The following is a 14,838-nucleotide window of genomic DNA, read 5'->3' on the forward strand; positions in this document are numbered from 1 at the left end:
AATGTAGTATTTCGAATGTGTTGAACGTCTTTATTTATCAATAAACATTCCAGCACTACCGGAAACCTAGTTTTTTGTCTGGGAAACGAAAAGGTAGTAGATTTTCTGATCATGTTTCTGCTCTTTGTCGGTTTTAGATAAATACACTATCTACAACAAATTTCTAAAAATATTACACGAAATTGTTTGAAACACAAATTTCTTGAACTTAACAAAATAGGGATTTTATTCTAAAAAAAAGGTAAAAAGTGTTCATTAAAACTAAGTAAAAATAAAACCTTAAATTTTTAAAATTATAACTTTTCAATTAACTTCAAATTGGCATTATTCAAAAATATAATAAATTCGCATGATAATATTTTTTCTCAATTTTCTGCGATCTGCGTTATATCTAGTGGTCTTTTCATCTGAAAATAACACAATTGATTTATTCAATGTTCAGTCGATCTTATACATTTCCAATTCTTTAGGCACATGCGGCACTGCTTATACTAAGACTGTTTAAATAATGAATATTCATGTCATCTAATCATGAATCTTTCCTTGACATGTACAAGTAGCTAAGCAGTTCCTGTGCCGTTCCAGGCCCTCCGGTGTAACCGTGTTGCATAACCAACCAGGCCATGTTTTATACAACTCTCGACAATTTGCCCACAAATCCGCCGAGCTGCAGATGTTAGTACATAATCTGTAACGTGCAATTGATCGAACATAATAATTAAAACTCGGTTGTACCTCAATTTGGAGTGTGTGTATTTTTTACACTGAGGTTTCGACAAACGAAACCTTTATAAAAACAACTTACTTTATCTTTTTAGAGTGACAATGCTGATGACAAGAATGACACGGTTTACCTCGCTTGTATGGCGTGCCTAGCTTATCTCCATGATTCCCGCTGAAATGAAATAAGAATAAAAAACTCATTCATTAGAATAAAAAATGGTCGGCAATTTTAAGGTTTTATATTTGCAGTTTAAAGTTTTCTAACCAAAAATGTTATCCATTTAGTGGTACAATTTCATGAACTGAATTTTTTCTAATATTTTATCACTATGATACTTACATTGGACAGTAATTGCAGACATAATTAAAATACGGCTTGCCCCGAGGACCTCCGCCAGCACATTTCGACAATCCGCACCCAACTTCATGAGTAGCTGCCCACACCATCTGCGTGTAATGTCCCACTGCTATCAAATCGTTTTTATGTGATCCGTATGTAAAGTTCTGTCGCTCCAAGAACCAAGTTCGAAGTGCAAATAACCTGTAGGTAAATATAAAAAGATATCACGCATGTTTTATGGCATGTACGACTACGCATCTCGGATATGCTCATAGAAAAATTTCCAGTTAAAGTAGGTGCATTTAATCCGACTGTTATTCATCGATTCATTCGTCAACCAGCATTTATTTTCGTTCTTATCAATTGCAACGTACCATGGAACTTTATGAGTAGAGACAAAGATGTTTTGTCCGCACGCTCCATAGTTGTCAATCCAACGACCCTTCGGGCTGTCGTGGGTGAGTAGCCGACATTGATCCGCCCACTTTTGTGCCGATCTTGCCGCCCCATAGTGCCACTTCTGAAAAATAATAAAAGAGAACATTAAACACAAATGAGCTTACAAGAAGTTGCTCATGACAAAAATGCCCAGAACGAGCTATACATCTCGCTATTGTATATCGAAATCTGCTCATTCTATCAACGTTATTGTTAATTTTGTGCAATTCAATGGACGTATTGTAAAATAAAAATTTATTTTTTTCTTGTTTCGTCTTCAACTGATCCGTGCAGCTTGAATTGAGCATGCATGAATTCATTTACAGTATTCGTTTAGCAGAGTAAAAAATTCAATTTGCGCTGCGACCAATTTATCTTAATTCAATCATTCCCACGTTCAATTATCCGATGGACTTGAAGACATTTTTTGGATTTTTCCGTGAATGAGCTTTATTCCAATAAACCAAGTTTTCTAAAAAATATTTCCCCCTTTTTCTGTAAAGAACTAATAAACGAAAATGTAAAAAGAACTAAATTCATGTAATAACTAAAAAGGATAATACTTCACATTGGTTTGAGCGATCTTTAGCAAAGAAAAAAAACTCACATACCCCTCCGTTACTGAATGGGATCAATTGAAATTGTACAAAGACTTTCTAGATGGTCAGTCCTAAGAATGACGAATCATCCTTCAATGTACAGAAAGGGTCGTTAGTCTAATAATTGTTGTTACTATATACTACTGAACACCCACTGGAGAAGGATATTTGTTAATGGAAATTTCAAAAATTTCAGGCACTACAAAACTCATTGACTTCCCGAGTGAACAATCCGAAATTCAAATAGATGATATTCCCTATGAAGTTGCAGCTCAAAACATCGATTATTGTTTTATTGTATATTCTTCTTCTTATTTCTTTGATTGGTTGGAATCGTTTCGTTTATGGACTTTACTGTTTTTGACTTCCCACGGTATCCTCCGAGCCACTTCAGCATGAAAAAAAAATTCTTTCCTTCTCGCGAATTACTCCAACTTCTAACGCACTGTCCGATAACTAACGTACTCACATTAAGGGCTCCACCGGAAGTGTACACTCCTACCAGCTGCTACCTAATTTTTGGTCGAAATCTAACCAAAATCGACTAAAGTGCATTCCGCAATTTATAGGTAACTAGCGAATTACGTAAACCAGACTAACGAGCGATGACCTCAATGTTTAGAGAATGTAAGATTGTCCAAAGTGTTGCCAACTTTGACAATACTCGCTACCTATTTTTTAACAATCAAGTCAAAGTTTTAGTAGATAACATTTCAGTTACTAAGTACTACGAGCTATGAAAGATTAATCGGTTATTTACCCAAAATTTGGGTGGTAGCCAATGTTTTTCCTACCTAATTTTGTATATATTGTATATTCGGAAAGTATATACTTTCAAAAATACCTGTGTGAAATGTCATCCAGATCGGAGAACTTGATCGTAAATTATTTATTTCGAATCCATAAGCACTTGGCGGGCAAATGTGATATCTCCAAAAATTTTAATTCCAGTTTTTTCGTAGATTGTACATATTTACAAATTCGAATACTTGAACACCTCTTTCTCATCTGAAAAGTGTCGATGCTTTGCTATGAATTTTTGTTTAGAGTTTTGAACACCAACAATTTTTTAATTTGGTCAGGAATATTTTTTTAACTTGAAAAAATAATAAATGATAAAATTGTTCAGCTAAATCTTATAACAAATAATTTATATGGCTTTTTCAAAGTTTCTTCAGTAAAGCTTTTGACCGTATTGGTAGAATGTTTCTAATATTCGAACTACGAACTATTCTCATATATAAATGTGTGGTATTCTTCAAAATAATTTTCACTGATTCTTAAAACAAAACAAAAAGGTTTGTCCATAAACTAGTATAACCTACAGAGTGAAACATTACTCAGGTCGGTTAGGCCATCTTTGAGAAAACGAAAAGAGGTACTTCTGAAACCGGAATCTGGGAACCGGTAGTTCGGAAGTTGGTTCGAGAAAAGTGACTTCCATTTTTGAGTCCATGGCTACAATCTTTGGTCATTCATCAGAAACCCAAGAGTCAGGAAAGCAAAATTAATGTTTGGCCGTCTACTGACAATGACTACCGATTGGAATAGTTTTTAGGCAAGTTTAGAAATGATTTTACATTTTATTTCCGGTGCTTCCGGAATCAGAAAATGAGAACCAGCATAGCCGAAATCGGGTTGTTTGGTTATCTATTGACAATGGCTACCGATTGGAACAGTTTCTAGATAAGTAGACAATTTTTTTACGATTTTTGTTTTGCCGCTTCAAGTGACGGTATCCAATTTTTAACACACTCCACCATATAATTCCGGAACCGGAAGTCGGATCCGGCTGAAATTTGGAAGTTTTGTATGGAATCATGAGACCTTTCATATGAATCTAAGTTTGTTGAAATCGATCACGCCATCTCTGAGAGATCACCCTGTAATTCCGGAACCGGAAGTCGGATTCGAATAAAATTAAGGAACTTTGTGTGGGGTTACAAGACTTTTCATTTGAATCTACACGGAACGACCGAAATTAGCTCTGCGCCTAATTCGTATTACTGTTTTTTGATTAGTTGGTTTTAACAACAAAATTTCCAAAATAACTATAAAATTAGTTAAAATTGAGAATTTACTTTGCTGAGAAAAACTCTTATTTTTAGAGAATGTGTTTAGTTGGTGAATATCCTGGACACAAACCAGCAATATTTCAATCCAACACGAAATTTTCATTGACAACTAATTTTGTTATTAAAATCAGAAAATTTGTTTCTATTGATCTATCACCATCATTACTGAAGGACAGCACAGAGAAAACAAAAACGAAATGGGTTTTATTAACAAGTTTATTAGCCAGGAATTCATGAGAAGTGTTAAAGCAAAACAATCCATTAAAAATCAAATAAGGACAATTTTGTTGATGTTGTGTATTTGTTCAGAATTTGTGCGCATTTAAAGGGATTGTGCGTAATAAAGTTTTTACGCGGAACAGTGAAGTGAGTTTCGAATGTTGCACTCTAATTGTATATGTCAAATGCTTTTTTTTTTGTATCTTACAACCTTCCGGGCTACGCCCTCCGGTGTACTGTTTGTATTCGGTTTTTGTTTTCCGAGTGCTCAAAGTTTCCAGTGAGAGAGTCGATTTCGTAAAGTCGAATGAAGAAAACAGCGATTAGGAAGAAAAATTTTCAAAAAGAAGTTTATGTTTCATTTATGTCTTTTTCTCCAATACAACATCGTATTCATACCTGCCAATACAGAAAAGACAACCGCGACTGACATTTTTTTCGGTAGTAGTGTGCCATCTAGTGGCTAGTAGTCATTACGGTGTTAACGTTTTTTCGGTGACAGAGCGCCATATAGCTGCAAATTGCAATTCAACCATTTATGTTGGTTGAAAACAACGTTTTATTTCTCTAATTCAACTAAAAATTAGTTGAATGGATATGAAGAGTGCCGTAGCTAAGAAATGATAGCACGTTTAATTGGTGAATTCAACTAAAACAATAGCCATTTCAACAAATATTTTATTATTATTAAGGGAATTAGAATTAAAAAATCTAAATTAGCATAAATAAGATTTTTTTAGTTGTCTCAAAAAATAACTAACTAAAATCAGAAAATCAACTAGTTTTTTCGCCAAAATGCTGATTTCGGTCTTTCCGTGTAAGTTCATAATAATCGGTTCAGTCATCTCCGAGAAAGGTGAGTACAAAAAAATGTTACATAGATACATACACACACATACACACACATACACACACTTACACACATACAGACATTTTGCGTACTCGACGAACTGAGTCGAATGCTATATGAAGTGATACGAGCCTTATCTATCGAAATGCAAATAAGTTTGCTTTCGAAATAACTTATCCGAACCCATGCCAACCTAAAATGAAAATTCTCAGTACACTCATGGAGTTAAAGGATTGTTCCATCTGAGAATTAATAAGGGAACACTTGGATTACTAGGAATTATATTGATTGATCATCTGACAATTATGTGAGCAAACCTAACTGACACTTATCAGTAATGTCGTACAGACCGGAGACGACCGCAGCTAATTAATGAATATTTTGCTGATTCTGTGTAAGGAAAGTGTGCTCACTGAAAAGTTTAACCTTTCATTTAAGAATAAAACTAGTAAACGAACGCAACTAAAATGACAACTATATTATGCAAGTAAGTGCTCATAAAATTTATAATTCCTGAACACACATCAAATACATGATACCAACACAATATTCATCACATAAAACAGTTAGACAACAACCGAGTGTGTGAGATCATCTTTTCGCATAACTAATTCGAAAACTCCCATATTAATCTTAGACGTGTACGTGATTAGCATATACAAAGCAATAATTTTCCTAACCAAAAATGACAAATTGTCTCTTGACAAATTATGTAGATCTGTTAGTAACAAATGTCGCTAGTAAGCTTTCTGTTATGCTAATAAATAATGATAACGAGTTTGAGGAGCCAAATTCAATCTCATACAATTACTATTCACTACTGAAAGTAAAAATCGAATGCATGTTACACCGCCAACGTACAATCATATTCTTGTACATAACAAATAATCAAACTCAAAAATTGTTTATTAGAAAATCTAGGGGTGGCATTATGCAACCAATTCGAATCGACTTTTTTGTTGAAGCACTCGTTCAAAAAACTATTAGTTTTACATTTCATAATACGCCTCTAGGTTTATACAGATAATTTTTAATAATCAATCTGGTTTCTATTTGAATTTTCAATAATTTCTTTAGATTCTACTCTATTTTCTATCTGTTTGCAATAAATTTTCTCGATTCGACAAGAAACTGTTCCGAAATGCTTTACTATAACGTAAAGTGAAATTGTCATTGGGTTCGAGTAAAAGAAAATAAAATGAAGGTTACTGCCATCAATACGCTGATTGGTGACAAGTGCACATGAAGAAAAATATTCACATTGCATACAGCGGGCGTACACAAAATATAACAAAAATATAGGGCTATTGTACCAATAGTCATCTCATTAGAAGCGAATGTCCTTTTTTCATCTTACCCTTGAAGTCAATCTATCGAACAGCAGATCTCACTCTAACTAATGGTTTTCGTATAGGAGATGACTACTGGATCTGAGATGAATAGGGGCACCGTTACTCTATAAAATTAACAAGTACAGCAAATCTACATATGGCATACCTCATGAGAACGTAATTCGCACAACAATTAAATTTTACAACAATGATTAAATTTTGTGTCAAGCTTACCTTATTTTTCTGACCAACGTGTAAGTTGATATGTTTAAGCACTTGAAAAATATGTCAGCATGCATTATACATGCGTTAGATCAACTGTAACTAGGTGTGCACCTCGTAATGTAATTATGCCTCATTTGTTAAGCGTATGCATGTTGGAAAAATCATGATCAGAAAAAGTTCATTTCACTATCACTCGGGAAAAAATCAGGAGATTTCCTGAAAAAACTCAGTGACTGAAAAAATCACTTCCGATATTTTCTTTCATGAAACAAGCATCCACAACACTCTGATCATTGAGGTTCACAAGTGATCTTTGTGTCAGCGAAATTTGATGACGATTTTCAACCCAAAGAAATATCGCTAAAGAGATAATCTAATGTGAGAAAAGTCTCCAATGATACTTCGATTTCCTATACACATTCCAGCTGGCTGATTACACACTGCACTATTTAGATTAAACATAATAAAATGCTATTCAGCATGAATTTCATAGGAGTAACAGGAGCGCATCATCGTAAGTAAGTCTCGAACACACAGTAGGCGTAGTGTGTGAATGGCGCGTATGAATTGGCATAGCGGTAGTAGTACGCTCCTGGTACTTCTGCGTACGTTATTCAAGCTAAAAGGCGTGAATAAAATTTTTAATCAGCTGCATAACATGCTTTGTGATTATTTTTATTATCATTACAACTATTATTAATCACAGCACCTGCTGCTTTTATTAAGAATGTAGTGCCGAATAAATTTCAAATACGTCACCACTATTGATCCACCTCTCATCCGCCCTACGCAAACTGAATATGTTCAGAATAGTTCAGTTTTTGTTCATTTGCGAATTTATTAATTATGTATTGTGCAAAAGGTTGAGATACAATGGCTATGAAAATTCATTTCCCAAAAACCTTCTGTTGGAGAACCATTTCAGATATATTCGAAGCGCGAACTTTTTTCTTAAATATCATCGAGCAGAATGTTAGATTTTTTTGGCATGCGAAATCAGTTTCAGTGAGAATCGCGTTGCCAACAAATCAGCACTGAATTTTCTGCAGTGAGTTTTCTGATCAATGATTTTTTGTCTAAAAATCACTTCTAAAAATTTTCTGTCGCGATTTTCGAAAGTTTCGTTCGTGTTTGACACTGTCAATTTAAGCACCATTCGATATTGGAATACTTATCACCTGGTAGTTCCGGAACGGGACTTGCATAGGCTTTCTGTATGGGAAAGTCGAAACCTTATAATGACACTTTCGGTCCACTATTCTAGCCTTCGTTCATTGATTTTGCGTCATTATTGTAGTTGGAAACATCGTTTAAGGAGATTTTTCTGTTTTATTGTTCATTTTATAGGCGTTGGATGCGTTATTAGCTGAAACAGCTGTACCGTACAGTAGAACATTGGTTGCAGATAATGGTTCCATTGATGAGAATATTTGATTGTTATTCTCAGAAGTATCGTTATCCTTGAGTGGAGATGTCCAGCTCATGACCGTAGATGACCAACGATTAACAGGAAATCCTTGTATCCTGACCCAAAACCACATAAAAAGGTTTAGCTTTTTTCAAGCACATGCGTAGCAAATGTACGCCATTAAGGATATTAATAAATTTTCTTTTTGGCTGTATAAAATCTCCCTGTACTGCAGCATGGTTCTTCGAGGTTCGTTATCGAGAGAGACCCCTCTTATCATTTAGATCGCTACGTCCGAAACTGGATATCTCAGGATATCATGACTGTATGCCGGATATGGTATCGCACACGAACGCCACCGTACTTCTGATCATTTAAGGATACTTCAAGCTTACTTTCTCTCACTATCGGCACCTACATGCAGGAAAATTTCGGTTGTATAAAACAACAAAAAGATTAGTTGCCCATTAAACACAAAAAAAAGTTGTTTTAAACCGAGAAATCGCAGATTCAAACAAAATATGCTTGTTTTAAACTAGAATATGGTTGTTCCCAGGCGCGTATGCAGAGGGGGGTTTTGGCGGTTTAAAGACACCCAACCCTCCCCCGAAACTCAAGAAATTATTAGGGGAGACAGGGGCTAGAGCGGACACGTTGTTAAACTGGGCAGTTTAAATATCTTATAAACCTGCAATTATTTCGATTTATGGATTGACTTTGTAAACGCGTTTAAATATGACGAGGTAGTGATGCCTTGGGTAAAAACCCAATAATGGATGTTTTTATCAATTTCGAGAAAGTGTCCTATTTAACCCCAGTCTCCCCACACGTCACTGTATAAAAACATCCAGTTTCATCCATTTAGGAAGGCAATTTTTATATTTACAATTTTCTCATTAGGGGACGGGTATAGCGTGGGATAGTCGATGCCTTTCACGCAGCCCGCCTGGGTTCGATTCCCAACCCCGCACATAGGGTCAGAAAAATTTTCTGGTCCGAAGAGGCGAATGACCAAAGATGTTAAAGCCACTATAATTGAAACAAAAAAAAAATTTTCTCATTCGTTTATCCATTAACCCTACTAAATAGACAATAGCAAACGCATGAAAAAATAATCTCTGAATTTTCAATGATAAGTAGGTAAATACAATATTTTCCTTCAAGTACGGCGAGTGACCGTAATTGGTTCAAGTCGCTAATATGACAATATAGGACATGAAAACAACGGACGCAATGTCTATACGAAATAGTTAAATACTAATGTTAAATCAACCTACACTTTTTCAATGTAAAATAAACAATCGATGGCGGAATTAGTGCACAGAAGACTAAATATGCCAATCGTAGCACTGTAGTTAAAAGCCCACGCAACTTTCAATGACAAAATACCTATAGCCTACCAATTATCCTTCATGCAAATTTATAACAGAAGCTCTCCATAATGCACTTTCAATAAACAAAAAGTGTGTAGCCGAATAAATTGACTACTTGTCAAATCTTCAGCTGATATACACCTTACGGTTAACACTGTCGCCATATGGCCACATCAATTTGTTCTGCCGTTGCCCAAAATGGAAAATCCACTCAAACCACTTGCATCAAACCACATAAAAAATGATCGTTGCGAATGTCAACGCCTATAGTGATGTGACTCAGTGCTTTCTCGAAGCAAAAAAAACGAATTCACAACATTTTTACCGATGGTTTTGAAACGCTCATTTCCCATAGATGAAATTCGAGAACCGAATCATTCAGAAAACAGTTGAATCTGGTTCACTTATGCAAAGTTTCACCACATCTTTATCACCCGAACAACTGTTTATCTTCCCACCTAAAAAGAAAACTTCCGCCATTCACACTTGCACTTATTTATGCAGATGTGTTGCGAAGATCACCTCGCGCGATCAAGAAATTTTATTATAAAAATTAATACACATATCCCATACGCCCCAGAACAAACATCACGCTATCAAAACCAGTTCTCTCTTTCATACTTACCATGCTCAGCATATTGGAGGCCGGTGGAATCACTTTGGTGCGGAAAAAATCATGCAATACCACGATTCGACGTTGAACTTTGCGCGTTCGAGGTGATATCACTTTCGTTGGTAGCCTGTCTCCATACAGTCTGGGCACTGACACCCGGGCGATGATGATCCAAGCGATTGTAACGATTCATCGTCGACCGAGAATTGAGTGTGGTCAGAAAACGAGATGGGAAAAGATAATGATCCTCGCAATTTTTGGAAAAGATAATGATCCTCGGAATTTTGGACTGAACAGAAGTAGGTTAGTAGAGGTTAAAAATTAGTTTCAAATATTATAAGTATTTGTAACGATACAACCACCAATTGATTGCTATAGGTTACTTCTGATATTGAGTAGTCCGTATTATTTTAAAGGGGTAAATTATCACGAATTAAAAGAGTGTTAGAAGGAATGTATGTAGCTCTAACCCATTTTCCATACTGCAAGAGTGAGCTGAACAACTGAACTAAGCATGTCCTTATTAAATCTGCTTATCTGAATTTTGTTTTGTATGTCAGCAAACGAAAAAATATTAGTAACAGATTACGAACTAAACGCTATTTATATTAACAAACTTACTTCGGTCAAACCGCCAACTGACTGTTACTTCTAAAGTAAGTACTAGCAGAGTCAGTAAGATGCTGGAACTAACCATTTCCAATGATTTCGTTTGACTCAAATGTTTCGATGATAGATAGATTCTGAAAATCAATTAAATCCGTTAAGTGAAATTATAGCCACAATAAACCGAGCATAGACCGTCTTTGCGATGGATGTCTTTTGCTTTGTATCACACGTCACGACTTCATGTTTACCACTAGTAAATTTGTTTACACTTATTTCACGCACATTTTGTCGTTCACATTCTTACTTTGGGCCAGTGAAAGAAACAATTACGATAAGAGAAAGAAGAAAACCGTTCAAGTGGCTTTATAAATTATTTTCAATGGTCAATTAAAAATATCTGCAATCGTTCGGCGGTGAATTAGTATAGTTGTGTTCTGCCCTTCAACGTAGTACAAACTGAATTATCACACAATTATTGAATGATGAAGGATATATACTGAGAGCTCTTCAATTGGCTTACCCGTAATGATTGCGGATATGTGACTTCATTGAATATACTCTGGAAACGAATCATTAGGTTGCCATGACTTATTTCTTTTTTAAAAACCTAAAGTCCACCTAGAATCTTCATTAGTTAGTTTGTTTATTTATCAACGTTCGATTATTCGCCGGATGTACGCTTATTTATTCTACAGTAATTTCTAATAGTATGACGTTGATTCGAAAATTTACGTGGCTCAAAGCAATTGTCGTGCTGAAAATTTAAAACGGCGGCATTTCCAGTCATATTACCATCCTGTACTGTACAATTCCAGCCATAGTAACATTCGTCTGTAAACAATTTACAGTTCAACCCGTGCCTCCAAGTAACTGAACAGAATGCCGAACCTAATGGCCAAAGCTAGCCGTAAAAGATGCACGACTGGGTTCTGTCTAAAAACAGAGGATACGTTATTATACTTAACGAAACCTACAGTAAGATGTATTTCAGACAAAATCTCGGACAGTACGGAAGGTACGGCTTTACAGTGAATCCATATTTATTCGCACCGACAGCTGATGATCTTATAAGAAATTCGCTCCTGCGGACGAAGCGATCGTTTCGAAGCTGTATGTATTAAAAAACTGGATATACTCAGTATACTTCACAGATAGCTCAATTCTGAAAAACTGGTCGCAAACGCTCTAGCTGGAGTGAAAAGTAACCTCATTGAGGATAAACGAAAGAGTTTTAAGCATGTTTAATTTTAATTTTATTCAATATTTCAGCAATTTTCCAACTTTTCGATCCCATTCAGAGCAATAATTTTCCTAAAAGTCGTTTTTTTCTATTGATAAGCCATTTTTTATAATTTGGAACAGCTAATAGTCAGATGGAACTAAATTTGGTGAATAAAAACGATGAGATAACAATTCAAGCAATAAATCGTTGATTTTTACTATGGTTGCGAATCTCTTGTGTGCGGATGCATTGTCTTGTAAATACAAAATGTTTGCGCAGCATACTAGGTCGTTTCACAGGATTTTCCAGAAATTGGTTGATAGGTTTTCCATTTTCAAGGTAGTCCACGAAAAGTATGCCATGACAATCCCAGCAAATCGATGCCATGACCATTCCGACCTATTCAACCTCCCTAGACCGCTTCTTCGTCGTGTCCCCTTCAACAAAATTATTTGTTATAGAAAAACAGAAATCAGTATTTGAAAAATCAAATGTCCTTTCCATATTATTGTATCCCCTTCAGATGTTCGGGAGTCAAACAAATGTTTGTATTGCGCTAAAACTTGACATTCATGGCTAAATATGAATGGACTTCAAGACACCATATTTTTTCTGCGATTCCAGCACATTTTAACGGTCAAGGAACTTACATTCCCTAACATGTTAAGTTATCGTAAAAGAAGTAAGTTTCTTTTAAAAATTCAACCATTCCATTCTATTCAGCAGCCGTTGTATGATTAGTGCTTCATGTCTTATCAATACTAATCGTTCCGATTCTGAATTTGTTTATTTATTTATTCATTTGTATATTTATTTATTTCGTTCGAATCGGATTATTTCGAACGAATGAGAAATTTTGCATTCTGTATCTCGATCGAGTCCGAGTTTCCCATACAAAAGCGTCACTCGATCGAAATACAGAATATAAATTTTCACATTCGATCGAATTAATCCGACTCGATCGAAATACAGAATAGGGATCAAGACTCCTTCCAAGTCGAACACATGACAATTGGTTGTGATCTCAGCCTCCTACGCATTGATCCGCCAACCTTCCGTGAAGTAGTAAGTTTTAATAACCACCTGAATAAATGTAAATTGCTGGCTCTAAAAATCCTTCCCGATCGGGGTCAAACATCAAACTTGCGAAACGAGTGCCTTACATTCTAAGTCATCGACCCAGAGCAAGATTTCAGTACAAAACAACAACTCGACAGACGTAAAGTTAAATTTCATGGAGCTTCATGATTCGGTTAAGAAACAAGTATATTACACAAAATTTCAAATTGTTTTTCAATTTAAAACCTGCTTAATTCACCTAGTAGTAAGATGATACATTTCTTATCGTTCCACATGTTTTCTGCATCAATAATCGTTGTTCTCTTAAAAATTGTGACTAGGAAGACTGATCATCGATTACTTTATTAAAATAAATACGACAAAATATTTATTGGAATAATCAGGACGATTTAAAAAATATACACGAGTGATATGAAAATTGTGCTTAATTCTAAGCGTAATTTCATCGTGCTTCGTTCAAAACCACAACTATTGAGATATGGCGAAAAAAATCGATATCTCCGTGAATAGTTGACGGATTCTAACAATCTACGACACGTTTGATTGGTATTACGATAAGATATTTACTTTATTACTTCATTAAAATAAGTGTAGAAAATGCTCTCTAATATTTAAAAAAAATCAAACACAGCAATATTCTAAATTTACTTGCATCACCAACAAAAGATAATAAGATCAGCACGAATCAATCTTAAAAGTTATTCCCAGTAACACATTCGACAATTATTCTGTACACTGAGATTCGACTGCGAAGTTCTTCTATTAAAGTTTGTCGTACTCTCGTAGCAAAGTTTTTCCAAAAGCAACATTACATTGAAATTATAAAATAACTGGTAATAAAAAATACGATAAAATAACATTACTAAAAAAAACTCACTAACTCAGTTTATCATACTAGATCTTAAAACCAATTGTATCTGAACTCATGCCAATATTTCTGCACTATGCTTTAACATATGGTCAACTAATTATCCGTATGCTGGTCACGATCTATATACTATGCTCCGATATTAGTGATCAATATCGTTTTCTATGCATCCCAAGAATAATGTGCACTTCTACTGTTTGGACATTTAAATTATCACTTTAGACTTGTGTGGTCCATCTCATAATTAATTTATGCGGCACACGTCAATACGAACACTGGACTGTGTGTGGCACCAAACATAAATCTTCCATCACTTATCCGGTGTTTTGTTATTCTACGCTAGCCAGCAAGCAGGCGCATATAAAACCGTTTCTGATTACGCGTTGTTAGAGAACCTTAACGTCAGCTTCCAACATACGGAGCACAATCAAGTCTAAAAATTCGCGACTTCGTAAAAAAATGACGACAAAAATCTCACGCGTCTGTGCGGCCAAGATTCTCAGGGTAAACTGATTTAAATACGATCTGGTCACAAGAAAGCAAAAGAAAAATTGCCGCCAGCTTCTACCAGAGATTCGGTCTATGTCGTCAAAAAAATAAAAGAGAGCCGGATTCCCACATCAGGACTGATCGATTTTAATTTGTATCTCAATTCAATTTCTATCCTCCCTGGCTCAGAGAGATATAAGAAAAAGATCGTTGATTATATTGGCTAAAACTGAGCGTGACCGACTACCGACTGATTGAGAAAAATAATTCAATTCCTGCTTCCTTGTGAACCAGTTAAGTTTTTTCACATTGTTTTTAATTTAATGATTTGCAATATGTGTTATAATATAAAAGAATCACAAGTATGTCTCTTTAA

The 14,838-nt window shown here is 35.2% G+C and overlaps 1 protein-coding gene across 3 annotated transcripts; it reads right to left on the reverse strand.

Moving 5' to 3' along the window:
* Window positions 1–284: 284 nt before the first annotated feature.
* On the reverse strand, window positions 285–14,836 carry LOC131430927 (serotriflin-like). 3 transcript variants are annotated; one of them, XM_058596218.1, is made up of 7 exons: window positions 13,983–14,836; window positions 10,816–10,937; window positions 10,207–10,343; window positions 1,438–1,583; window positions 1,064–1,264; window positions 806–895; window positions 285–688 (listed from the first exon to the last, which is right to left on the reverse strand). In XM_058596218.1, exons 2-7 carry the CDS (start codon window positions 10,889–10,891, stop codon window positions 526–528), a joined length of 813 nt encoding a protein of 270 aa, XP_058452201.1. In that variant the 5' UTR covers window positions 10,892–10,937; window positions 13,983–14,836; the 3' UTR covers window positions 285–525. The 3 variants fall into 3 exon arrangements, with proteins under 3 accessions (XP_058452201.1, XP_058452199.1, XP_058452200.1); XM_058596216.1 differs by lacking the exon at window positions 13,983–14,836 and adding an exon at window positions 11,324–11,668; XM_058596217.1 differs by lacking the exon at window positions 13,983–14,836 and adding an exon at window positions 10,996–11,295.
* Window positions 14,837–14,838: the final 2 nt, after the last annotated feature.

The sequence above is a fragment of the Malaya genurostris genome, chromosome 2 (assembly GCF_030247185.1).
Source record: "Malaya genurostris strain Urasoe2022 chromosome 2, Malgen_1.1, whole genome shotgun sequence".
Taxonomy (NCBI): domain Eukaryota; kingdom Metazoa; phylum Arthropoda; class Insecta; order Diptera; family Culicidae; genus Malaya; species Malaya genurostris.